At 33.8% G+C, this 27730-nt stretch overlaps 5 protein-coding genes across 8 annotated transcripts in view; 2 read left to right on the top strand and 3 right to left on the bottom strand.

Moving 5' to 3' along the window:
• LOC106773080 overlaps positions 1–1233 on the bottom strand; it is a 6372-nt gene extending 5139 nt beyond the window's left edge. The window contains exons 1-2 of the mRNA XM_022786279.1: positions 722–1233; positions 44–213 (exon numbers count right to left, since the gene is read on the bottom strand). Coding sequence (XP_022642000.1) covers positions 44–213; positions 722–1167 — 616 coding nt within the window. The 5' untranslated portion in view covers positions 1168–1233. The remainder of the gene's footprint in view (positions 1–43; positions 214–721) is intronic.
• Positions 1234–2481: 1248 nt separating this feature from the next.
• LOC106774029 (putative disease resistance protein At4g11170) lies at positions 2482–9155 on the bottom strand. Its single transcript, XM_014660832.2, has 7 exons — positions 8596–9155; positions 7061–8114; positions 6673–6978; positions 5142–6590; positions 4890–4995; positions 4140–4291; positions 2482–3506 (listed from the first exon to the last, which is right to left on the bottom strand). The coding sequence occupies exons 1-7, from the start codon at positions 9048–9050 to the stop codon at positions 2697–2699; spliced, it is 4332 nt and encodes a 1443-aa protein (XP_014516318.1). The 5' UTR covers positions 9051–9155; the 3' UTR covers positions 2482–2696.
• A 2282-nt stretch (positions 9156–11437) lies between these two features.
• On the top strand, positions 11438–18979 carry LOC106774218 (probable phospholipid-transporting ATPase 4). Of its 4 annotated transcripts, none has more exons than XM_014661130.2 (11): positions 11438–11521; positions 12381–14320; positions 14464–14574; positions 14889–15165; positions 15247–15335; positions 15459–15546; positions 15620–15850; positions 16118–16243; positions 17254–17352; positions 17498–17689; positions 17775–18979. In XM_014661130.2, exons 2-11 carry the CDS (start codon positions 12501–12503, stop codon positions 18435–18437), a joined length of 3696 nt encoding a protein of 1231 aa, XP_014516616.1. In that variant the 5' UTR covers positions 11438–11521; positions 12381–12500; the 3' UTR covers positions 18438–18979. The 4 variants fall into 4 exon arrangements, with proteins under 4 accessions (XP_014516616.1, XP_014516614.1, XP_014516618.1 ...); XM_014661128.2 differs by lacking the exon at positions 11438–11521 and adding an exon at positions 11528–11739; XM_014661132.2 differs by lacking the exon at positions 11438–11521 and adding an exon at positions 11528–11739 and having other exon boundaries at positions 15641–15850; positions 17775–18975.
• A 1180-nt stretch (positions 18980–20159) lies between these two features.
• On the top strand, positions 20160–24681 carry LOC106774189 (casein kinase 1-like protein 2). Its single transcript, XM_014661090.2, has 15 exons — positions 20160–20174; positions 20327–20473; positions 20574–20614; positions 20958–21027; positions 21135–21283; positions 21370–21465; positions 21546–21616; positions 22117–22178; positions 22276–22339; positions 22419–22503; positions 22599–22725; positions 22859–22941; positions 23025–23088; positions 23306–23448; positions 24087–24681. The coding sequence occupies exons 2-15, from the start codon at positions 20398–20400 to the stop codon at positions 24390–24392; spliced, it is 1437 nt and encodes a 478-aa protein (XP_014516576.1). The 5' UTR covers positions 20160–20174; positions 20327–20397; the 3' UTR covers positions 24393–24681.
• A 2194-nt stretch (positions 24682–26875) lies between these two features.
• On the bottom strand, positions 26876–27235 carry LOC106773081. Its single transcript, XM_014659767.1, has one exon. It carries the CDS (start codon positions 27233–27235, stop codon positions 26876–26878), a length of 360 nt encoding a protein of 119 aa, XP_014515253.1.
• Between the last annotated feature and the right edge of the window lie 495 nt (positions 27236–27730).

Here is a 27730-nt window from a genome sequence, read left to right on the forward strand (position 1 = left end):
GGAAAGTGCTTAGCAAACAAGATTTTAGCAATGGTGGATTTACCAATTCCACCCATACCCCAAATTCCAATGACCCTACACGATTTTAGTAATAAATCTACATTTCTGCAATTTTCTTCACTTGCAACAAGGCCCTTTAATGCAGTGGGGCATCGCAGATGAAGCTTTTGCAATACATCATTGACAACATTCTCAATGACATGAGCTTCGTCCCTAACAAAGATATGAAACAAATCACTAAAGGGGAATATTAACGACATGTTTTGAATCTATCGAGGGAAATTGAATACGTAAAACACTGAAAGTTTACAGCAGTCACTCGTGCAAGGGTAGACATTATAATATTTTCCAGACTGTTCAAAGAAGATAGTATAATGTATAACAGGTTAGGGTTGTGAAAACAATTAAAGAATTTAGAGTAGATTCTCAAGAGGAAAAAGGGGTGTTGAATGAAATTCAAGAAAAGGATAGAACGTATAATTTACTAAAAAAATGTACCCTGTCAATCAATCAAAGATTACAACTAATGAGTGTAACTTTTAAGTAACTATATATTAAAACTCTACAAAAACAACATGAAACATCTTCAAAAGTTCTGTTCAAGTACAAAGTTGTGAGTAACAAAAAGTGAGAAAGTGGAAGAGAAAAACAAGACGTTATAGCGTATGAACTTGAGACAGAAGTGGAAGAGGTGAAACAATAGAGAAAGCTACGTGCTTACCTATGTTTCCTAGAGTCCCATCCAGATATATTGGCTGCTTCAGTGAGAGCAGCTTTCCACTTTGGCCCTTTCTCTTCATCGGATTCCAACAATGCCTTCTCGTAAGTACCCTTCTGATTCCTTATGTCTGATGGATCAATGTTGTAGAAGACAGGTATAACTACCAAACCCAGTTCTTTTCTGCATTCAAGAATTTTCACCAGCTCTTCCAGACACCATTTGGAACAAGCATAGTTTTCGGAGAAAACAACAATTGAGACATGTGAGTCCTGAATTGCTTTGGCAAGTGCCGGCCAGACACTTTCTCCTCTGTCTAGCTGGCAATCTATGTAAGCTCCGATTGATTTATATTCGAGAGCTTTGCAAAGATGGCTAGTGAAGTTAGTTCGTGTGTCGTCTCCTCTGAAGCTGACGAACACGTCGTGCTTTTTCGTGGAGGAACTCATTTCGCCACTGCCAATGCAAGCAAGGAACAATCGGATCAAGCTCTTCTTTTATTTCATTTCCATTCGTTGACTTCATTATGCTCCAACATGTTTAGTCAACCTGTTTTCTTCCTTTTTCCCCAAGTATTCAATATTATATTATATTATGTCGATCAATGTAAGTTTGAGTTAAAAGTCATTGGTTAAATAGAAATGGGAGAGATTAATCATAAAGTTGTGATAATTTCTAAATTTAAAGTATTCAAAACTACTAAATTAAGGTTTTATTGTCTAATTACTGAAGTTGGATTTCACAAAACTCAACCCAATGCATTTATTTTAAATAATATATTTCTAACATAACTCCAATAATCATATCAATATTTCTAATTTTTTTAAAACAAGTTTTAGAGTGAAAATTCTAATTTCTTAGTTTTTTTTTACACCAAATTTGCATTAAAGATAAGTAGAATGACAAAAAGATATGAACTAAGTTGTTCATATCATTTTGATATTTAGATAACTCAAAGTATAGATGATCAACTATTCAAAATAAAGTATAAGAAAATAACATAAAAGTCATGAAAGTCTATTTTTATTACAAAGAAATACATTAAGATGATATTAAGAAAAACTCTCTTTTACATTTATATTTCAGCTTCTTACCACTCCAAAAGAGATTACTTCTTTTTGGAAAACATAACTACTTATTTGAAGAGATAACTTTTTAAACATTGTGGATTTTCTTCATTGACTGAATGTGCTTGTTACTAGACAAGAAATTTGTAATAACGATGTAAATTGGGGAACAACTTATTGTAATAAGCATTTTTATAAAGTAAAATTAAAATAATAACATATTTATTTATTAAAACTAAATTTAAATAAATTATAATAATATCTTAATATCTAAATGTAGAACACGAGTTAATCACATCTGACATTTTTCAATTTTGGGAATTAAAAATAGAAGCACTTCCCGTTTCAAGTTTAATGTATAAATTATATGATATGAATATTTCTTTCATTCTAATAATAATTCTTATAAGAATAATAATAATGAATAATAATAGAATTAAAAATATAATAATAAAAAATATTTATTTACTCAAAATTTAATTTCTTAAAATAAAATAAATATTTTATTGTTATAATTTTAAATGTATTAATAAATATGAATAAAATTTCAGAATAAAACAATAATATATTTAATTATATAATTGGTATATGAAAGGATAAGAGGTCAATATATTATATTTATATCTCTATATATATTGTGTGAAAGGAGGTAGCACTCTTAATCAGAAAACAAAAAGAGATTGTTTACTCGTATACTTTGAAAGTTAAACACTGTGAAAGCTAATAGAATTTTGAATCAATCAGTACAAAATACATTAAAACTTGAAGTCAAATACTAACTGAAACCTCATACATCATTCATACAAATAGTTGTCATCTTCAACGCATCACACTTATTTACAGCCAGGAACTTATCTATGCGATGATTCAAATAATAATTGCATCAAAGGAAAAGACCTCATGAAAGAAGACTAAAATGGGGGTTTTGTCTTCATTCTTTGATATGGCTCTTCGAGGCCTTCGTAAGCTGAAGCCAAACTCAATCTTTTCTTTTCAAGTTCTTCTAATTGTTTGGTAGTTTGAACAACAGAAATCGAAATACACTTCACTGATTCAAGTGTTTCCTTCTTCTTGGTTTGTTGTTCAGAGTATAGAACCTCTAGTGTTGAGCTATCCTTTTCCAAGGCTTCATTTTCTTGTTCAAGTTCTTTTATAGCTTCCTGGATTTCCCTTTGTCTCTTTTGTAGGATTTCCCTCTGAGATTTATAAGTTGAGATGGTGGTGTCAAACTGCTGAACTTTCGGTTTAGAATGTTCAAGTTTGTTGTACAAGTCTCTCTTCTCAGATGCCAGTTTTGCTTGGTTATCCTCGGTTAACATCTTATCTTGAGAAATGTCGACAGCTTTGTTGTAGAGCTCTATAAATGTGTCTAAACCAGCTTCTTGCTCTTTTGTAATTTTTCCACGATAAGTGTGAAGTTTCTGTAGTGATTCTGTAACTTGCTGCTGATAGGATTGGTCTGGAATTTTCTTCAGCAACGAAGTAGAGAACACTAAGGTTCGGAACTCATTGAGGAGGGTTGTAGCATCACTTGATTGTTTCAGTGAAGGGGATAGTTCATTAGAAAGTAAGTCAAGGATTGCAAATGGATTTTTATCCGACTGTTGAAGGCAATTCTCAAGGTCCAAGGATGAGTATTTAATAACAGAGTTGCCTGTATCATGAATTTCTACAACTTGCTTAATCGATTCTTCCAACCTCTGTGAATGTTCATAAGCTACCTGTGAAATTGGAATGGCCAAGTTTAACAAAGTTAAATACATACATAAGAAATACTGGTAATACAATCTCTAATGCTTTGTTTTAAACCTACTCTTTATGATTACCTGAAATTTATTAGAAATCTTGGTGTTGGTAAAAAGGCATATGCATATAATTTTTCACAAGGGATATCAGTCTCTCGTTGTTAAAGATGACTTTGGAGAAACTCAAAGTGTTTGAAAAAGGATAAATTATTTTAATTTTGTGCTAAAAGCAAGGTCTGTTGTTGGAGCTGGAAATTAGTTTAAGTATAAATCTTCGCGTTGGTTTCACTAGGAACCGGTGAAACTGCATAAATCAAGCCTTTTGAACCTTTGCACCAGAACAGGCTGCTATTATCAGTCACTGCTATGCCATTTGCTTTGGAAAGTTTTATTGAGATCCATTTTAGTTAGGTAGGATTAGCCCCAAATTCTCCACTAATTGTTTCCATCATTCTCACAGGGTTGTTTTATGATTATCTTAGTCATATATGATTGAAGAAGATTGTTTATATTGCAAATATCAACTATCATTTTATATTGATTGATGTTCTGCTGTTAATCTTGGAAATTTCATATACCTGAGTTTTTCTTTATAAAGAAAATACTTACAGTTTCCGTAGACTTTGTAGATTTTTCTTTGGGACCTCTTTCAGCAGTTGCATTGGTTGCTCTGCTAGCACAATATTCAATGTTCTCTTTGACACCAGAAAAATATTCTTTACTCCCTCTGTTGTCTTCAACTGATTCTAGTTCAACCATCACTACGAGCTTAGATTTTATGGTTAAATGCAGAATAAAATGTAGGGAAAAAGAATGAATTCAACGATAAAGTAAACCAAAAAGATACAAGTCACCCTTATATGCATCCAGTGAATACCTTGTATATAAAACTCCCGTAACATACAATGAGATAACTTCATATACCATTTCTATTAATTAATCAAAAAACACGGGTAGTAGATGTAATTTTATTCAATTTCAGATTGTGTTTACCTTGGAAAATATCACCCATCCACCTTGGAAAATATCACCCATTTGAAAAAAATGGCATAATTATAGATTAAGTTCCATGCTTGAAATTATATATTGTGCACTTTGGGTGGGACTCTTTCGGAATTGTCTTTAGTACCACTCTAAAAGGTCTCTTACTAATAGAGGTATGTTATGTGTATAAAAACCCATGGCCATCTCTATAGAGAATGTACAATAATTTTATATTAATCAACTACAAACCATTATTGATATGACTTTTAAGATAACTCTATTAACAAACCTATCATACATGAAGATCTATGAACGAACATGGCATAAATTAGTTGTATGGTTTAACAATTGGTATGCTCACATATAACTACTTACTTGACTTTTCTTTAGATTCATTTTCTTTGTCTAACTCTGACTCAACAGTTTCAGGCAATGTTGCATCTTGTTTGATTGCCGTTTCTCCACTTTCTTTATATTTGACCTGCAAAAACTAATAATTTAGTAGTGACATAATTGAAAATCAAAATAATCATACAATAAGTTTACATTTTGTATCTTTTGAGATTTCTAGTAAATGGAGGGCAAAGTTTGTGAAATCTTGTCGACATATAAGAACTCTTGACTAACCGCATTTGTAGATTTTGTAGTATTCTGCCCACAATCTGTGCCAGAATCAGTTTTGACTTCCTTGTGGGTAGAATTGATAATCTCTTCCACAGCAGAAAAATGGTTCTTCCTCTCATCGGATTGTTCAATTGATGTTATTAAGGTTATCCTTTGTCCTGTTACCAATTTCACTCTATTCACTAAGTCCTTCTTCTTATCCCAGTGCCAGTCCAACTCTTCTAAAACACTCGGCAGTTCTGAAACACTTATAAGGCCAACACCACACTCTTTAATACACTTAGAGTCATCAACTTCCCCTTTATCATTTGTAACACAGAACTCAAAACAAACACTTGGCTCATTATATTTGAGAATGCCATCACAGTGGAATGGATCATACCANATATAAACATGATCGGTGTTCAAGCCCTGGATATCACTATATACCCATGATTCCCTCGTATTTTCTCTCAAGTGGCGTTTACATATAATCTTGGTGTCATGCTTCTTCATTTCACCAGATGGAGAAAGTACNACAGAGTAAATGAAGCCCCTCAAGTTGGAAAGTTTGGGAAGGTCAATGGTAATGGAGGACTCTGTGCTCCGATATTTAATCTCTTGTGGGACCTTGCTTCCTGGCAAACAAAGTTCAACACTGTTATAACTGTAGTCGTGGACGTCACTGGATTTTCTCACCAGGTTGTCAAATGCAGCACACACCATTATTAACTTTACGCTCTTCATTATAAGTTTGCATGAATGTTCATCCAATTTCNAGCAGTTCTTGAATGTAATGAATCTACTACTTCCGTACATTACATTTGCCAAATTGTCTAAGTCTGACACTGACACCAGTGAAGTGCAGTTAATGACACGTAAGTAATTGATGCCGGATGACAGCTTTGGCAGATGCGTAAACCCGTCACAATTCTCCAAGGACAAAAATGTCAACTTTCCCGANTTCTTAATGATTTCAGGCAAGTTTGTCACATTGCACCGATCTAACTGTAGCATGTACAAATGTTGCATGGAAGGTAGGTTGCAGTTATTCAAATCCTTCCCAAGTCGTCGACCATTAGATAGCATCAGCTCCTTCAATATTTTGTTGGTCTTGAGTTTTCCCTTTCGCCTTACTGGTGTGCCTGACATTGGGATTTCTTTGTTGCTCAAATCAAATATTTCAATTGAAACTATTGACACTGCAAATTCCTCTAGACTTAAACAGCCATTGACATTGATATATCCTAGAGATTTTAAACGCTTTTCGCCTTTAACACTCTCGAGTTTTGTACAGCCATGCAGTATCAAAGTAACAAGCGTGGCCGAGGATAAAACAGATGGGTGAAGATACCGTAAACTTTCACAACAATAGAGATTCACCCATTTAAGTCTCGGCGCCTTAGACAAATCTGGAAACTCTTCCAAATGTTTGCATCCACTTAGGTTAATTCCCTCTAAATTATCTAGTTCCTGTGAACATTCAAAAGGTGGCATCACAAAAAATCCACAAAAAAAATTTAAAATGTGTACATACATATCATTCTTTAGTTACCTGGATTCCCTGCCAAAGTTGTTTAATTTTGCCATGTTCCATGTGAATCTCAACAAGAAACTTTGCACAAAAAGGTGATGGAAGACACTCAAAAGGGTATCCAATCCACTCAATGTACCTTAGCTTATCAAAAAATGGCTCAAGAGTTGCAGGAAGGTCGATGTATGTATTCCTAGAACTCTGACCTGAGGAGTTATAGAATCTCAGAAATCTTAAGGTTTTCATCTTTGTCAAGGTGTCAGAACGCAAACGTAAATTTTCAACTTGAGACAAATCCAGTTCTATTCCTTGAATTGCATCAGTTCCCTGACAAACACCAAAGAAGTAAAGTGTATCAAATTAGTTGCAAATTTCTGTCTTATAAAAAGTCACCAGAGCATTGATTTACCTTGTTTTCTTCAATCACTTCATGAGCATCACTATCCTTCAAGCGACTACGTCTGCCAGGATCTGTTGTACATTCTAGACGTACAATCTCCAAACCCATTTGGTGCAGCAAGTCATGCATTTGTATTATGTTTGTATATGAAATTGTTAACAAAGCTTTGTCTGCGAGAACTTCTATTCCACTAGTTGCTTCAAAACCACAGGCATCTAGTATCCTTGTNANTNGATNTNTCTGTTTTTCTCTAAAGAAAAANACAATGTCTAGAAANATNTTTTTTTCTAGATCATGCAATCCAGTGTAGCTCATTTCTAACACTTNCTGAATTNTCTCGTTAGGATANANGNTGAGTTTTCTTATAGTNCTTTNCCAAAAACTGNNACCTTTTGAACGAAGATATGAACCCAAAACTTTAACGGCTAATGGAACGCCACCAGAATATTCAACTGCACTTTCTGAGAGACTCTCATAACCTCGTTCAGGACAATTTTTCTTAAAGGCTTCTGAGCAAAAAAGCTTCAGAGATTCTGTTTTCTTCCATTTCTGAACCTCGTATATCGCATCAACCCTTNCAACAAGCAATTGCCTATCTCTTGTTGTTATAACNAGTTTACTATCACTGTNCTGGNCTTNATANTCTCNACATAAATACTCCAATGGCTCAAAACTATCCTTGTCAACATCATCAAGTACAATGAAAACCTTTTTACTTCTGAGTCTCCTCATATGAAACGATGACCCTACGACATTTTTTTCGGAAACCTCTTCCTTCAATATGGTAGAGAAAAGCTTGTCCAGCGAATATTCTTTTGCATTGGTCACAAAGCATACATGGTCATACTGGGGAAAGTGCTTAGCAAACAAGATTTTAGCAATGGTGGATTTACCAATTCCACCCATACCCCAAATTCCAATGACCCTACACGATTTTAGTAATAANTCTATATTTCTGCAATTTTCTTCACTTGCAACAAGGCCCTTTAATTCAGTGGGGCATCGCAGATGAAGCTTTTGCAATACATCATTGACAACGTTCTCAATGACATGAGCTTCGTCCCTAACAAAAATATGAAAGAAATCACCAAAGGGGAATATTAACGAGGGAAAGTGAATATGTAAAACACTGAAAGTTTACAGCAATCACTCGTGCAAGTGTGGACATTATAATATTTTCCAGACTGTTCAAAGAAGATAGTATAATGTATAACAGGCTAAGGTTGTGAAAACAGTTAAAGAATTTAGAGTAGATTCTCAAGAGGAAAAAGGGGTATTGAATGAAATTCAAGAAAAGGATAACAAAAAAAAACGTATAATTTCCTAAAAAAATGTACCCTGTCAATCAATCAAAGATCACAACTAGTCAGTGTAACTTTTAAGTAACAACATTAAAACTCTACAAAACAACATGAAACATCTTCAAAAGTTATGTTCAAGTACAAACAAAAATTGGGAAAGTGGAAGAGAAAAACAAGACATTAGCGTATGAAGTTGAGAAAGAAGTGTAAGAGGTGAAACAATAGAGAAAGCTACTTGCTTACCTATGTGTTCTAGAGTCCCATCCAGATATATTGGCTGCTTCAGTGAGAGCAGCTTTCCACTTTGGCCCTTTCTCTTCATTGGATTCCAACAGTTCTGTCAATGCCTTCTCGTAAGTACCCTTCTGATTCCTTATGTCTGATGGATCTATGTTGTAAAAGATAGGTATAACTGCCAAACCCATTTTTTTCCTGCATTCAAGAATTTTCACCAGTTCTTCCAGACACCATTTGGAACAAGCATAGTTTTCGGAGAAAACAACAATTGAGACACGTGAGTCCTGAATTGCTTTGGCAAGTGCCGGCCAGACAGTTTCTCCTCTGTCTAGCTGGCGATCTATGTAAGCTCCGATTGATTTATATTCGAGAGCTTTGCAAAGATGGCTAGTGAAGTTAGTTCGTGTGTCCTCTCCTCTGAAGCTGACGAACACGTCGTGCTTTTTCGTGGAGGAACTCATTTCATCACTGCCAATGCAAGCAAGGAACAATCGGATCAAGCTCTTTTTTTTATTCCATTTCCACTCGTTGACGTCTTTATGCTCCAACAAGTCAAGTCATCACTCCTTCCACCATTCTACCTTAAAAGGCATCATACGTTACAGTATTCTACCTTATTTTATTTTGTTCTTCAAGTGCATGCGTATGTGAATGTGGTATATTTACTCTCATTGCTTTTATCTTCTGTACTACGAGAAATTTTCTATTTTGTTAGAGAAATTAAGAAGAAAAAAAAAATGTTTCACTACTTTCTGAGAAAATGATGAAGAAATAAAGTTTTAGCTTGTTCATACCAAAACAACTACAAATTTATTAGAACGTAGATATGTTTCTAATCCTTCTCAGTTAAAAATATAACAAATATTAGTAAATAAAATTGTTTTTTATTTAAATATTTCAATTTTGTTTTTATTTAATCTCAACCATTTAACAATAGTTCATTGATTTTAATGATAAATTTTGTGTTATTGAATAATTACTACAAAAAAATGTTTAAATAGTGACCAGAAAAAAATAATTAATCATTATAATAATTAATTTATAAACAAAAATTTTTTAATTAAGTTTTGAAGTGGTTACTAAATTAGTATTCTAACATTAGTTGTTAAGATATTGATTGTAAAATTTAATAAATTGATCATTAATAATTAGTTTAGATATGTTTATCATATATATATATATATATATATATATATATATATATATATATATATTATAATTTTTTTTACATATAAAAAATCTCTACTTATTAATTAAGAACCTGTCTTATTACAATTGAATCTAGAGTAAGTTAGATTAACTCACCGTCTCACCTATAAATTATAAATATTAAAAAAATAAAAGTCGTAAATGCTCTTGTATCTTTAAATATATTCTAATTGAATTGTAATTTTATAATTTTAGATTGTATTTTGATTTTAATATCATTTCGGATGGTATTTTATTGAATTTTACTTAGATTTTAATTATAAAAAATTGTAATTTTTTTAAGATTGAAAAAAAATATATAATTAAATAAGCCAACTCGAGGGATGATTGATTTTCACTATTTTGATTTTAATTATGATAATTAAATATTAATCCACCGATTAGTTATTTAATTTAAATGAAAACAATCTTTAAAACATTAAATAATCTCTTATATTTTTTAAAAGTGTATTTATTCAATATCTCTGTTTAACTTAAAGAAATTGTTTAACTAACACGTTTCTTAGTTACGATGAAATTGTATGAAATGTCATTTTAACTTCTAAAAACCACAATGTCTCCAAGATTAGTCATTCCATACCAATAATATAATCTAATAATATAATCTAAAAGAATATATTAAGAAGTTACATCAAATTTGAGTTACCTAAGATTTTTAATGAAATAACGCTGTGTTTTAGAATTCCATAAGAATGAGAAAAAAAAGACAATAGTATATTGATAATATTAAAAAAATGATATAACGTAATATAATAGCCATCATAGATAAATAATTATTTTAATATTTAAGCTATAAGATATTACATTTAAAATACTATACAGTAATCCATGCAAGAAAGTAAATTTCTTTAAGACATCATATATTAATAATTTAAATATAATAAATAATAGATAATAAATTTAAAAATAAATTATTCTTAAAAATGAAAAGTAAATACTAAATAATATCATCTAAAATTTAAATTACTCATTTTCATATTTGTCTCATACTTTGAATAATAATCTTAATTTTCATAATATATTATTAGCTGTTGTTCGTTGACGAAGGAATGAACTTACGACAAAAGAAAATACGGTAATGGCTCCAACTTCTGTTATTTTAAAATTTCGAATACGTATATGATACGAGGACCATTATTTCTGTTTTGAAAAAAAGTACAATGTCGGAGATAACTTTTTTAAACGGCAACTTTCATTTTAATATTTATAATAAATGACAAGTCTCATTTATTTATTTATTTTCCTTAGTTTTTGATTTTTGCTTATTTTTAGACTTCCTTGTAAGAATAAGACACTTTCTCATTTTTATTACTAATTCATTATTATTATTATTATTATTATTATTATTATTATTATTATTATTATTATTATTATTATTATTATTATCTTTGCATTTAGATTGCACCTAAATTTCTGCCTATACTACAGTTTCTGACCTACGTTGCAGTTAGTGGCAGAGCATATAAAAGGAAAAGTTGCATTCAGGGGTTGCCACGTAGGACAACTAAACATGGTTTTTCGTAATTAAAAATTTAAATTAGAAATGATAAATTATATAAATATTAGAATAATCAAAACAAAAATAAAATAAAATAAAATAAAAGCCATATTTTCCTATTCTATTTGTAACCCAAACCCAAAAAAAGAGGGAAAAAATATAAATGTGTCGAGGGAGCGAAAATTGCTGGCATCAGAGGAGGGAAAGAAAAAGAGTGTGTGTGATGTGAGATTTTCTCTTTCTCTTTCTTTCTCTCTCTAAACTTTGTTTTTCTTCTATCTTTCGATTTCATTCACTATTCTTTCTCTTTCTTCGTTTTGTCTCCTTCCACGATCTGCAACGAACAACACGCGTAGCGTGACTCTGCTTCCTCTTCCCTTTCCTTTTGCATTTTACTGCATTGTTACGTTCGTTGCACAGCATGAACGGGCCCCTCCCGTTCGGTGCGTGTCATTTTTTTATTTCTTTTTCTTTTAACTGCGACAAACTCAAAATTCTTTTTTCTATTCAATTTGGTGGATTTGGTTGCACTGAATCTTCAATTAGCTGGCATTGTTGTTGATAATTGCTTACGCCTCTAGCTGGATCATTCTTGTCGTTAGGAAAATTTGGAAACAGAAGATAGAATAAAGTTCAACGTGAACCACGTTGGTTTTTCTTTCGGCTTTTTTGAACGCATTTTCTTGTCTGAGACGCTGACTTGACGTTCTTTAGCTCATCGATTTGAATTCTTGGATTTCGCAGACCCGGGGAAAGGAACGAGTGTGTTACAGGATCTCGTCTTTCTTTGTTTGTTTTTTTTTTATATTATTCCTGTCTTAACTTTTAGATTTTTTTTTTTATTTGAAATAAATATATATATCACATCAGAGAATCTCGTGGGTTTGAATTTGAATTTATGTTGGAATGTTTGTACTTTTTTTGGTTTCACATTTTATTGTTTGCGTGTATTCGGTTTCTTGTTCTTGGGATTGAGTTTATGCACTTTTGATTTATAATTTGTTGTGGATTTCGTAGTATGCAGGCAATGATCAGTGTTTATGTGATGTTGGGGAATAATTCTGGGTTGTGTATGTTTTGGTAGGTTTTAAGAGAACAAATTGAGGACAAGGGGCAGGTTGATGGTTCAAGAGATTTGGGTTTCCTTGTTGCTGGGAATGTGTTAAGTTAAATATAACTCTGCATTGAGCTGAATTCTGGTTAAATGACACGGGGGAGGATAAGGGCGAGGCTCCGGAGGAGCAATCTTTACACATTTGGTTGCCTTAAGCCTTCTACTCTTGAGGACACACCTCATCCACTTCAAGGTCCCGGGTTCTCGCGTACTGTGTATTGCAATCAGCCTCTTCTTCATGAAAGGAAGCCTCTATATTACTGCAGGAATGATATATCCACGACTAAGTACAATGTTCTTACATTTGTCCCCAAGGCACTCTTTGAACAATTCCGTAGGGTTGCTAATATATACTTCCTTTTGGCTGCGTGTCTCTCGGCCTCTCCAATTTCACCTTTTAGCCCACTGAGCATGATTGCTCCTTTGGCATTTGTTGTAGGGCTCAGTATGGCAAAGGAAGCATTGGAAGATTCTCGTAGGTTCCTTCAGGATGTCAAAGTTAATCGCCGAAAGGTTAATCGTCATAAAGGCGATGGTAAGTTTGGTCCCAGGTCGTGGCAGAACATTATGGTTGGGGATGTGGTAAAAGTGCAAAAGGATCAATTTTTTCCAGCTGATTTGCTTCTGTTGTCATCGAGTTATGAGGATGGGATATGCTATGTGGAGACTATGAATTTAGATGGTGAGACAAACTTGAAGGTGAAACGATCTTTGGAGTCTACCTTGAATCTAGACAATGACGAAGTTTTTAAAGATTTCACTGGAACAATACGTTGTGAAGACCCAAACCCGAATCTTTATACATTTGTTGGAAACTTAGAGTATGAGCGCCAGATTTATCCTCTTGATCCTAATCAAATTCTTCTCCGAGATTCTAAGCTCAGGAACACTGAGTACATCTATGGGGTGGCCATTTTCACTGGTCATGACAGCAAAGTCATGCAAAATTCTACAAAATCTCCTTCCAAACGAAGCACAATAGAAAAGAAGATGGATTATATTATATACACCCTATTCACTGTCCTTATTTTGATATCTGTTATTAGTTCCATAGGATTTGTCATCAAGACTAAGTACCAAACCCCAAGTTGGTGGTATTTACGGCCGGACAATATAGAATACCAGTATGATCCCAAGAAAATTGGAGTGGCTGGAATGAGTCATCTGATTACTGCGCTCATTCTTTATGGATATTTGATACCCATTTCACTTTATGTTTCCATCGAGGTTGTAAAGGTTTTGCAGGCTACCTTCATCAACCAAGACATTCAAATGTATGATGACGATACTGGAACTCCAGCTGATGCACGGACATCAAATTTGAATGAAGAGTTGGGTCAGGTAGATACTATCTTGTCAGATAAAACTGGAACTTTGACCTGCAATCAGATGGACTTTTTGAAGTGCTCCATTGCTGGTATTGCATATGGTGTGCGCCCCAGTGATGTTGAACTTGCTGCAGCAAAGCAAATGGCTTCTGATAGTGAGGAACCTGATTCAGATCTCTCCAATTTTCCCCTGCCTAAGGCTAAAGTGCGAGTTTCATGGGATGATGTTAAAAAAGATGAAGAAATTGGACTGGAGGCTGTTGTCACTTCCAAAGGTGACGAGGATCAAAAGCATGCCATAAAGGGATTTGGTTTCGAAGATGACCGTCTCATGAATTGTAATTGGTTGAAAGAGCCCAATGCTGACGACCTTTTGATGTTCTTCCGAATCCTAGCAGTTTGCCACACCGCCATTCCCGAGCTGAATGAGGAGACTGGTGTTTATACATATGAAGCTGAGTCACCCGATGAAGGGGCTTTTCTTGTAGCAGCAAGAGAATTTGGCTTTGAGTTTTGCAGAAGGACTCAATCAAGTATTTTTGTTCGTGAAAAGTTTTCTGCTTCTAGACAAGTGGTTGAAAGGTCAGTACTCACAAAAAATCTTATGTTCTTCTACTACCCCGTCCAGGTCAGCCTGAATCAGAGAAGTTCCAAAATTTGCTTTTGCTTTTAAATTCTTTCAAACGATTTGCCCCTACTTATTTACTTTTGGGTGAATTCCACAGAGAGTACAAACTTCTGAATCTGCTGGATTTTACTAGTAAAAGAAAACGTATGTCAGTGATCGTGCGTGATGAGGAGGGCACTGTCTTTCTTATGTGCAAAGGGGCTGACAGGTTAGCTTGCAGAATCTGTTACTCTGGCCTTGTGCCTATAGTTTCATTACTTGTCATTGTTAATGACCAATAGGACCTATATCTCAAAATTTACACTAGAATTAAGGAAATCGAAATCACATTCAAGCCTGTGAATTTTAATCTTGTTTATCACCACTAAAATGCTCCATGCATTAGAATAATCACCTCAATTTCCTGCTTCCAAAAGAAAGAAGTCGCTAAAGTGCACGTCACATCCACATGAATGCTTTTAGATATCTTCAGCATCTCTCTTTAAACTTTGACATCAATTATTTTATTGCGTGCTTATGCAGTATCATATTTGATCGCATGTCAAAGAATGGAAAAAAGTATTTAGAGGCTACTACCAAGCATCTAAATGATTATGGAGAAGCTGGTTTGAGAACACTAGCCCTGGCTTATAGAAAGCTTGAGGAGCAAGAATACTCGGCTTGGAATAATGAATTTCAGAAAGCCAAAGCATCTGTTGGAGCTGAAAGAGATTCAATGCTTGAGCGAGTATCAGATATGATGGAAAAAGAGTTGATTCTTGTTGGGGCTACTGCTGTGGAAGACAAACTGCAGAAAGGGGTGGGCCCTGTCATTCTGTATAGTCGATATTTCTTATCTTCGACAAATATTCAACCAAATTAATTTTTTTGTTCTCTGCAGGTTCCCCAATGTATTGATAATCTTGCTCAAGCTGGTCTTAAGATCTGGGTGTTGACAGGTGATAAGATGGAAACTGCAATCAACATTGGGTCTGTCTACCACAAATCATTTGACCTTGTGAAATTAATTCCTGTTCTAATAATTAAGGTTTAACTTGTTCAATAATGCCTTTGCAAAATGCATTATGAAACTGTTTTGTTTCTGTGGTACAGATTTGCTTGCAGTTTGCTTCGACAGGGCATGAAGCAGATCTGTATAACTACTCCGGTCACAGATACTGTACCCAGTGATGTCAAACAGGTACCTTTTGTCATTGAGAAAGGATAAAGGAGTTTACTTTATGGACTTGAGTTTCATCTGATGTTAGGCCTAGTTCTTTTGTTTAACACCCCAGGCCATCAAGGATAACATTTCGAACCAACTCACCAATGCTTCCCAAATGATAAAACTGGAGAAGGATCCTCATGCTGCATTTGCATTAATTATTGATGGGAAAACTCTGACATATACTTTAGAAGATGATATGAAGCACCAATTTTTGGCATTGGCAGTTGATTGTGCATCTGTCATCTGTTGTCGTGTGTCTCCCAAGCAAAAGGCACTGGTAGGAATTTTTGCTTTTAGTTGTGATTTTTTCTGCCACATTTATGCAGGTGCTTATTGGGGTTAAATTTGTGCATGACTACACATGGATCCTCCTGAGCTTGATAGGAAAACTTAGATCCAAGTTAAGTTTAGATGGATCCATGAGTACGGTTGTGCACAATAGTCATGCAGTTGGTAGCGTTTTCTAATCTTTGTTGATGTATCAACTGTGAAAAATAATCTTGTTAATTGTTTTATGATGTCCACCTTCGTCTTTTGGCGTCAGGTAACAAGGTTAGTGAAACAAGGTACTAGAAAGACTACTCTAGCAATAGGTGATGGCGCAAATGATGTTGGGATGATTCAAGAAGCAGATATTGGTGTTGGAATCAGTGGGGTGGAAGGTATGCAGGTCAGTGGCTTACAGGACTGGTTCTTTAAGCACAATGATGTCATTAAACTATCACCGTGAATGATAGCTTGATTTTAACATTTATTGCAAGTTGCAGTGCCATATCTTGTGTTCCAGAAACAAAACCAAATTATAGTTTTATGTTATTTTAATATTTTAAAAATAACAGGGTTTAGAGAGAGAAAGAGAAGCTCTTGTGTATTTTTTGCATGTTTTGGCTCTATTTTCGAGCTAGACTATGGACCAGGCTTCTTTTCAATTCTTCCTATTAGCTGTATTGTGATTAGTGCTTATTTAATGCAGTGGAGAAGTGGACTTCTCTTTGCATTTTAGTGATTACCTAAAGATTAATTTCTTCTATTAAGTGAGAAAAAGGTTAGACTCGCTTTGCTAATAGTTATTTGCAGACTAATTTCTTCTATAAAACGAAGAAAAAGGTGACACTTAATGTGAAACTCATCTAGCACTACGCTACTTTTTAGTCTTTCATCCATTTTAATATTAATATAGTTATGTTTGAATTCTAATCGTATTTAAAAGTTAAAATGTTTAATGTCACGTGGGCAATGAGTTGCAAGCTATTTGCTTTTGCTGTTCTGTCAGAAAACACAAGCACTGGAAATCTTTATTAACCAACGTTTCTTATCAATTAATTCTTATATGCTAATTGTAAGTATACGCAAACACTAGCTTGGTTCATTGTGACAAGTTTTTGTTCTGATTTCTGAATATGGGCTGAAATAGGGATTATCAACTATTTAAATGTCCACATTTATTGTTGTAGTTCATAGAAGATATTTTGAACTGGCAACTTTGTTTGATTCCAAAATGATGTTTGCATAATTAATCTCACGTAGAATATAGTTTGGTCAGAAACTATAATTGGTCCGTGTACACCCGATAGTTGTCTTTTTCCATACTTGCAAGACAACAAAATGCACATTATGTTTATGTTTGGAATCTTGTAAATTTCTGCAAGTTGTAGACTCAAGCCTGCAACTTTCTTCCAGGCAGTGATGGCTAGTGACTTTGCGATTGCCCAATTTCGATTTCTAGAGAGGCTTCTGGTAGTCCATGGACATTGGTGTTACAAGAGAATCGCACAAATGGTAATTCATTAATGATCATCTTAATCATTAATGTCACATTTTTGCATAGGATAGAGAATCACGTAATAATAGTTTTAGTTTGTATGTTACTATTCCAAATTGGTTCCTGTATTTCTTTTCTAAAGTGTTATGTTAATTCATGCAGATATGTTATTTCTTCTACAAGAATATTACATTTGGCCTCACCATCTTCTATTTTGAGGCTTTCACAGGCTTCTCTGGTCAATCAGTTTATGACGACTGGTATATGATATTGTTCAATGTTGTTCTGACATCATTACCTGTTATTTCACTCGGTGTTTTTGAACAAGATGTTCCATCAGAAGTTTGTTTACAGGTTTGTTTTCTTGAAATGTCTTCTGTGTTTCTTAGATAGTAGAATAATAGAACTTACCAAAGAGCATGTTGGTTGTGCTTTCCAGTTTCCTGCACTGTATCAACAAGGACCCAGGAATTTATTCTTTGACTGGTATAGAATATTGGGATGGATGGGCAATGGTCTCTATTCCTCACTCATCATCTTCTTTCTTGTCGTCACCATCTTCTACGACCAAGCATTTCGTGGTGATGGCCAGGTAGCTGACATGGCTGTTGTTGGGACCACTATGTTCACTTGCATCGTCTGTACTGTCAACTGTCAGATTGCGTTGACAATGAGCCACTTTACATGGATTCAGCACCTGTTTGTATGGGGAAGCATATCCACTTGGTACATCTTTCTCGTATTGTATGGAATGCTTACTCCAGAATATTCCAAGAGTGCCTACCAAATACTGGCTGAAGCTCTTGGTCCTGCGCCTAATTATTGGATAACAACCATTTTAGTTACAGTTACTTGTAATCTTCCTTATTTTGTCCACATTTCCTACCAAAGATGTTTTTATCCCATGGATCATCACATTATCCAAGAAATTAAGTACTACAAAAAGGATATTGAAGACCAACACATGTGGACAAGGGAGCGTTCTAAAGCCAGACAGGAAACCAAGATTGGTTTTACCGCAAGAGTGGAAGCAAAGATCAGGCAACTGAAAGGAAGGCTGCAGAAGAAGCAATCTTCCATGACTATTACTGCCCCATCGTGACACTATACATAATTTAACAGTTTTGGGTATTTTTAGGGTTTTTCATATTGTTTGATTCAATGGGGTGAATTAAAGTCCCATTCACTACCGAAAAGTATGGAAGTTGCTGCTGTATGTAACATATTTACGTAGAAGTGTCAGTGTGCAATTCTCTTACAACATGGTTATGATTCAATTGACCTTGAAGAAGTGAAACAGCTAAGTTGTACTGTTAGTATTCCCCCCCCCCCCCCCCCTCTTCTTGAGCTAAGGGTTTTTAATAGTTTTATTTGGTTAGAACATCGAATCCCCAAATTTTCTTCCAAAATGGATGAAGTCCACTGTGTATTCATTATACTATTCAAATTCTTCGCATTGACTGTGTTTATCTCATTGGTGGGTGAAGGGAGGTTTAAATTTCTATCATTGAAGAAGTCCTGACAGAAATAAAAGTTGCAGGCATTAATTAAAAACGTCATCGAGAAGCCTAATATGGTCTAATTGACGAAGTCAGTGGTTGAATTGAAAGCTTTTGTGTTGGCAGGCATTCAAATTTCATTGAAACCTACCCCAACCTTACATCCTCAACATCCTTGACTTCAACCCTTCCTATTTTCCAACTCATTTTATTGCATTTTTTTGCACTTATTGCTCTTATTATATGTGCTTAGACATAAAAGTTTACCTTTAGAATAAGAAAGAGAGGTGCAAGATTTGCAAGATGGGAATTTTTGTGAAAACATTAATAATGTCAGTAAGAGGCCTAACACATTAATAACTATGCAAGTGTAACAATAGAAGAAAACAATCTTCTTTACTTGCATTTACTTTTCCAGAACAGATAGCAAATTATCCCACACATTAATACCAGATGTCCATTGACTTAAACGATGACTAATGTCTCTAGAATAATTTGACTTAGTCAGGTTTAATATTAATAGATCACCTTTCTCAAACCACTTCTTTTATTCTCATCTTAGAATTTGAAATTTGCTTAGGAAAACGTAAAACAAATTATATTTTTAATAAGCCAATAAATTAGCTACTGCTTTATTCAACTACCATAAATGTTTGAAAAGTATTTTGAATAAATTTATTTTAAGGGAATTAACTTTTTACTTTTTTAATTTCTTTTTATTAAAATAGTTTTTATATTTTGATATTTTTATTTTATCCCCCTTAACTTTCTTTTATTACTTATTTTTAATTTTATAAAAGACATTTTTTTAATATAATAAAAATATATTGTATATTGATTTTAATATTTAAAGAATTATTTTTAATTTTTAATGTGGTTTAAATTAAAAATTAATAATTAACTTATATTCAAATTACACCATGACAGGTAAAAACTACATCCAATAAAAATAATTGTTATAACATTAATGTTTTACATCATCTCCTTCATCGTATAAAAGATATATAAATTTAATGTTCATCTATTTTTTATTTGTTTTTTTTTCCTAAAATTAAGAAATATAGTAATTTTTATTTCAATAAAATAATTGTACATTTTTTTTTTCATCTACACCGTCTATTCACACATATAATTATTTAAAAATTAAATAAATATATAATACAAAAGAAAAAATTATGTTCTCGAAATTCTAAATAGATAGATAATTTTATCTATTTTTTAGAATAGGGACAAATATAAGAAATGGAAATATATTCCCGAAATGAGAAAGGAATTAAACGTCCAAAACAACGTCGTTTCATCCTTGCAAAGAAAACAAAAGAGCTGGTAGGTTGAGGAGGGTAAGTAAGCGTGTGACACACAACCATCATTCTCACTCTCTCTATGTCCGTTTTCTTTTATCCGTTTCTCTTTCCCGATTTTGACCTTCTTTTTTCCTCGTTTTCCGATTTTGCCCTCTTCTTCTTCTCCCATGACCTACTTCAACTCGTAGCTAGCTACACTCCGCTTTTGCTTTTCCAATTCCAAATTTCAGTTTCCCAAACCTCTTAGGGTTTCGGCCGAATGGAAACTCGAGTTGGGAACAAGTTCCGTCTCGGTCGGAAAATTGGCAGCGGATCCTTCGGAGAGATCTATCTCGGTGCGCTCTGCTTCCACTTGCTTTTCGTTTTTTGCTTATGTACTGCGAATTTTCCTATTTTCTTTAATATGTTTTGCTTATTTTGCTTGTGTTGCCGCAGGAACTAATCTTCAGACGAATGAAGAGGTTGCGATTAAGCTTGTGAGTTTTTGGACCTACGACGTACCCTAATTTGAAAAAAAAAAAAAAGTTTAACATCTTTGTTTTTTGCTACTCCTGTTTGGTTGCTGAGAAATTTAAGAAGTTGCAGAAGTTAGGAATTGGAGAATTTCAGTGACGTTGTATTGTAGAGTTGAAATTGGAGTTATAGGATATCGAATATCTTTTCCTTTGTGTTTTTAGTTTGTTTTCTAACACGGGCCTCGTTGGTTAATTTTCGCTAATAAATGCTTGGAAGTTAAGGTTTTTTGTTTCTTTCTGCTGCAAGATTGAAATTATTGAGTGCGGGGTGATGTTTTACTGTTTTATTTTGGTTTTGATTCAGGAAAGTGTGAAAACCAAGCACCCTCAACTGTTGTATGAATCGAAGCTGTATAAAATTCTGCAAGGAGGAAGTAGGCTCTCTTCTTGGTGAAATTGTCTTTGTGAAATTTTTATTTGTTGTTGGTTTGTGATGCTCACTCAGCTTAAATGTTTTTGGTTGGCCATTTTTATTTGGCAGATGGGATTCCAAATGTGAAATGGTACGGTGTTGAAGGAGAGTACAACGTGCTCGTGATGGATTTACTTGGCCCTAGTCTTGAGGATTTATTCAACTTCTGTAGTCGGAAATTGTCTCTCAAAACTGTTCTTATGCTTGCTGATCAGATGGTAGGTTTTTCCCTACCGCGGAGACATCTTTCTTAATTCTGACCCACCTTAAGTGATGTTGTTTATACATTTTTAACTGCTTACAGATTAATCGAGTTGAATTTGTTCATTCCAAATCATTTTTACATCGCGACATCAAACCAGACAACTTCCTTATGGGTTTAGGAAGGCGTGCAAATCAAGTATGTAGTTAATTGTTGCTTTTTAATTCTTTATCATGTCGTATATTTGATGTATCATCTTCACATCTGCCTCATTTTAGGTGTATATCATTGATTTTGGCCTTGCTAAGAAATATAGAGACACCTCTACACATCAGCATATCCCATACAGGTACTTTACATTTATCTGACTTCATTAACTATCGCTGCACAGTTCAACTTCAAACAGGTTCCAACTTTTAGGGACGCGCATCTACTGTTATGGAAAATCCTTTATCGGGATATTATAAAATTGGTAACTATTTATGTGAGATTTCTTGTTAAAGAATAGCAGCTTTGAATTGATCTCATTGAAAGTTGTGAAGCTAATTCGGCTTGCACTGGAACCTTCTATGCTTGTGTTCCAACTATCAATAGCAATGTGTGTCCTTGCAATTTGTGAATGCGTTTCTTTATCAACAATGACTTGTTTCTGTTACTTACTCGAGTTTTATGAGTTTCTCTTCAATGATTTGTTATTAGTCTTTATTTTTTATTTCTATATTATCAATTTACATAGTCTCTAAATTTTTTAAATTAATATCTAGATGGAACTTGATTTTTGTGTCTCTCTGTTGCATTCTGTACTTAAATGATTTTCTGTTTATTTGACTTCCTTCTAATTGCTTGCAGAGAGAACAAGAATTTGACAGGAACTGCTAGGTATGCTAGTATGAATACTCATCTGGGAATTGGTATGCTCTAATGTCTCTCTTGATCAGTAACCTATCTTATTTCTTTGTGGAAGACAATTTATTTGGACCTGACAATGTCATTTTCATGCTTTTATAGAGCAAAGCCGAAGGGATGATTTAGAGTCACTTGGATATGTTCTTATGTACTTTTTAAGAGGAAGGTCATTAGCCTCTCTCCTTGGTTATTTAATTTTTTATATTTCTATCACGTACTGTTTTTTTCATTTGGATGTTATGCAGTCTGCCTTGGCAGGGATTGAAAGCTGGTACTAAGAAGCAGAAGTACGAGAAGATTAGTGAGAAGAAAGTTTCTACTTCTATTGAGGTGTGATTGTGTAGTTAAGAAGGTTTTTTGTTTAATATCGCATGTCCATATTTTGGTTCCAAATCATATCTGATTGTGGATTGCTTTTTTGTTAGTCTCTCTGTCGTGGCTATCCCTCAGAATTTGCTTCATACTTCCATTACTGCCGGTCACTGAGGTTTGATGACAAACCAGATTATGCTTATTTGAAAAGACTTCTGCGTGACCTTTTCATTCGTGAAGGTTTGAGCCTTGTTCTTCTGTTTGTTTTATTTTGCGATGTATCATGTTCTGTGCTCCTTGATAAAAATATTATAGGAACCAAATGACTGTTTTTATATGCCTTTTTTGGGCTGTTGTTTACATCTTACACCAGGGTTCCAGTTTGATTATGTCTTTGATTGGACCATTTTGAAATATCAGCAATCTCAAAGTGCCACTGCCCCTGCCCGTGCTATTGTAAGCTCGATAACATGCTATCTCACTGTATTAGCTGATTGATTGTTGAGATTAGGTTAATTTAGTGGAAGTGACCCTTGCAGGGTCCTGCTGCTGGACCAAGTTCAGGCGTGCCACCACTAGCTGCAAATGCTGATGGACAGTTAGGTATGATTTTTCTTTTGGCTCCATATTTCTGATCTATCGTTTATTTACCTTGATTGAGATGTTTACAGACAGACTGTTACAGTGTGGTAACCATTCAATAATCTGTCAGTTATAATGTGACGTTTTTTGTCCCTTTTAATTTGTCATTTGACTCAACCTTGTTTTTCTTTTTTGATTTGTAACTCTAGCTTATTTTAATGGGGCGTCTTCTTTGTAGGTGGAGAGGATGGTAGGCATAATAATTGGTCTTCATCAGATCCTACTCGTAGGAGAAACCCTGTACCTTTTGCTAATGAGGGCGTGTTATCGAGACAAAAGGGCCCAGTTACATATGACTCAACCCAATCTAAAGATGTTATGGTGCGTGTATTCATTTGTGACATGGCTGTTACTTGTGCCGTGATGTCATCATATTTCTTGCAGAAAGTTTAAAGATGATGGGTTCTTTATGCATTAATTTTCAGAATTTTTAAATACATTATATTCTTGTCAAACCATGTTTGGTTAAGGGAATTGTTATTATCAGGATATGGGTTTGCTTTAGAAGGAAAAAAGAATATGAAACTATTTTTCATTTATCCTAGAGAAAATTACGAAGCTACATTTTGTTGCATCTTTTTTATTTTGGTCATGACCGGTTACACTGTATAGGCTGTATTGCGTTTATTTACAGATGAAGCACGAAATAAATACGTAAATATTCAAAACTCAGCTTTATGTTAGACATTTTATACATCATTCCCTGGACTTAGATTCTTCAGACTCGTATTAGAGTTTTGTGGGGGAGAATGTCATCATCCAGTGTATGTAATTCTCGGCAAACTAAAACAATATAGACCCTTTCTTGTTTGTGTTGCTGATCTTTCTTTTTGTGATTGCCTTGTAATTTCAAAATTCTAATCATATTTGATATATCTTACAGGTTGAGGTTATACTTGTTTATCTGTTCATATGGCAATTAGTTTTTGTGTTACTCATGAATATCTATGGTTTATCAGTTGTCAAGCTCTAATTTTTTCCGGCCAAGTGGATCTGCAAGGCGAGGTGCTGTCTCAGGCAGCCGAGAATCCCGTGATGTAGTTGTTGGCAGTGAGACTGAGGCTTCTCGTCCTCTAACTCTGGATTCAAGTCAGGGAGCACTTCGTAAAATGTCTGTTCCTGGTGCCCAGAGAAGTTCAGCAATCACGTCTTCTGAGCACAACCGTACATCCTCTGGCAGAAACACATCGAATATAAAGAATTTGGAGACAACTCTTAGGGGTATTGAGAGCCTACATTTCAATGAAGAGAGGGTACATTATTAGTAGCTACCACTCTCGATGATAACCTTTCTTTGTAAATTCTAAAAGGCCTATACTTTTTTTGATGAACTGAGGAGTGGAATGTTGTCTATGCATTGTGTTGAAGAAAAGCTGCGAACTAGTAGGGAAGAATTATGAATTATCCCCCTTAAGTATACAATAAAAAGATATGTGTAGGCAGCTTCCTAACTAAACTGACCTTGTAAAAGGCTTCGTCTGTTCATACGGTTTGTGTCATACTGACAAATGTTTTGCTTCTTCTCATTTGCATCGTTTTCCCTTATTGGTTTGATATTTGATCGTGTATGTTTCTCTTTTAAGCTATATTTTGGGAATAAAGCATATCATATAATTTCATTGATAAACTACTAGTTGGGGGAATTACAACATTTCTTGAACAAAATGTGAACCGCTGTTGTCTCGTTTTAATGTTTTTCTGCTGCAACTATAGGAACAACCTCAAATATAAGCTAGTTATATTATTACAATGTATTTAAAGTGCAACTTTTTTATAGTCTTGTTATTTGATTTTGAGCTCCAATTTATGTAAAATTATTAAGTTCGGTGATAATATAATTTGATGAGTCTTGACTCTTCAAATTCCATTAAATATTCCCTTTTTAACGCCAATTTTACGTACTAGTCAAGATTTGTGTTTACTATCAAATTACAACTTTTATTTTAATATTTTGGAAAAGTGTCAGTTAAAAGTTATATCATATCATCTTTAAATGGTTGATTGTAAATATAAAATATAATTAACAAATGAATATTTATTTATTTACTATGAATTTTAATTATATAAAAGCTAATATTGATCTCGCATGCTCATCAAGTAGATATTTTTCTTCTAACATGACATTGTCAAGATTCAAATGCTTATAAGTTTAATATTTGAATATGTTTCTATTTTTCTCTAAAATCTCAAATAAGTCCATGTCATTAAATTGGACAAATATCGATTAGGAGATTCTGAAATAACATGCTGACAGTATATTTTTAATTGACGTCATAGTAAAAACTTGGTGGTCAATTGAAAAGAGAAACCTATTTAAGATTTTAGACAAAAATAAAAACTTATCAAAACATTAAATCTAAGATATAAGTTTTCATAATTTATGTCAACGTAAATAATAGCCGCAAATAACATTTTTCACGCAAAAATATTTTCTTGAATGCCGTTTCATAGCAACTTTGAAATCCAGGCTTCAATGAATTTTGACAGAGGACAGTAACAGCCACTCCAATTATAATTGTTAAATATTTGAAAGTCATAAGCAATTAAGATTGAATTGCAGGACAATTCCTTTGCTTTCCAATTCAAATAATAAACAAAATATCAGTGACTTGAACTTACGCGTTTAATTTTGATACACCAGTGTAAATATTGTACATAATCAACTAATTCTATAATACTTTAGATACGTCCTGTGAAGTAATTATCATAAAAACTGACGATTTTTAATAATACATTATTTATAGCATGAGAATTATTCAAACTGCTTATATATTAGTTAAGATATGTTAGGATCATATAGTTTGAAACTAATTAATCAATATATGTTAAGATATATTGTAATACTGAACCCAACTATTATATTAGGTTGTACTCTTCAATGCAAATTCCATTTTCATTCTCTCATCAAAACTGTGTAAACTTTAGCACACTTCTTCAGTATAGTTTACATAGAAATTGTAGATGCTTAAGTTTTGTCCTAACTCTTCTTGATATCACATGCAAGAGTGAAACAGAATGAATAACACAGCCAATTCTCTCTTCAACTAATAGGCTTTATTGATCTCTGTATTTTTCCTCTGCCTTTCATTTCATACTCCTTTCTTAGTTGAAATTGCAGAGTCTGGTTTCCATTCACCTGTACCATAATAGAAAAACAGCACTGAAATATGACTGGATAAAAGCACAGAATATCTTATAATAGCTGCTAGGGGGACATAGCTTTCAAAACTTCAAACTAATTGCATCCTTGTTTTCATCTCTTATATGGATGGAACTTGGATTGGATTCGAGTAACATTGATGTAATCTTTCTCTAATGAATCTTTCTTGAAAAGAAAAATAAAAACTTAAAGTCTGAAGTATCATAAATACTGATTAATCTATGCAATCAAGATTTATTAATTTTTCTTATGAATTAAAAAAAAAATTAAACTTTGTCCAATGCTTTCACTCACCAGAAGGCCATTTAGTATTGTTCTGTTTTCTCTTTATGACTATCAAAATCAAATTGTTGAGCATACATTACTATTTTGAAATTCAGCATCAATCTGCTAAAACAGATCATTCCTCCCTGAAAGCTTAGAGAACTTGATGGAGTTGGATACATGAGAGGAGTTTTAGCCTTTATAAGAAAGGAAATTTGGTTTAAATAGATTTAGAATTCACCTTAAAACAAGTAAATCATAAGAGAATACAAAAAAACAAAAAGTAGCATGTTACTATATTCTGCATAACTATATACCGATTAATCACCACCATCCATGAACAGCTTCTGTGTAGGTGTTCTTGATCCACCTTAAACTCTTCCTCAGGGAGCCTTTCATTTTTCCTTCCACAGAATATATTTTATAGCCAGCGACTCTCTTCTTCCTCTGCAACTCAGGGTCACTGAAGCTCCAACTTTTTGATACTTTATTAGCTATGTTTTTCCCTTTATCCACCTTCACTTCCTTTTCCTTACCTATCTTGCATGGATATGCAGAACTACCATAACTTGCACTGTAACTGTAAGACCTCAGATCTTGCATACCTGTTGGGGCCACCCTTCCTCCATTGTAGTTTTCAATCTGCAGACTCTCACTCCTGCATGATTTGGATCTGAATTCCATGGTGAAAACCACACTGCACAAACACAAGAGTGAAGAACTAAGGATGTGTAGTTTTAAGGAGAGAAAGAATGAAGCTAAAAGAGATGGTAGGTTGGTCGGTTGGTTGGTTTTGCTTTTTTCTAGTTGTATTATATTAGTGCTGTTCATTGCTTCTCTTTCCCAACTTCATATAATCAAATCTTTGAACAGGAGACAGATGAAAAAGATAATGTTATTCTTTGTTTTGTCGTTTTTATTAATGGAGTCTGTGGGGGCATTCAACATGGCAGAACTGTTTAAGGTATTCTTGTTTGACCAACTCTTACACGTGTAAGTGATAAAACTGGTTATGCCCTTTTCCCAAAATACAAGTTAATGCACCGCCCTCTTAGCTAAAGTTGTGAATTTGCAAAAACAGATTAACTTCTTGTAGTTCTTGAGGTTCCTAATGATTTCTTCAAAAGTTCTAATTGAGAAGTTAGATGAAGAACTGAACTTTACTACTTCAACAGATTA

This window comes from Vigna radiata, chromosome 9 (assembly GCF_000741045.1).
Source record: "Vigna radiata var. radiata cultivar VC1973A chromosome 9, Vradiata_ver6, whole genome shotgun sequence".
In the NCBI taxonomy this organism is placed as follows: domain Eukaryota; kingdom Viridiplantae; phylum Streptophyta; class Magnoliopsida; order Fabales; family Fabaceae; genus Vigna; species Vigna radiata.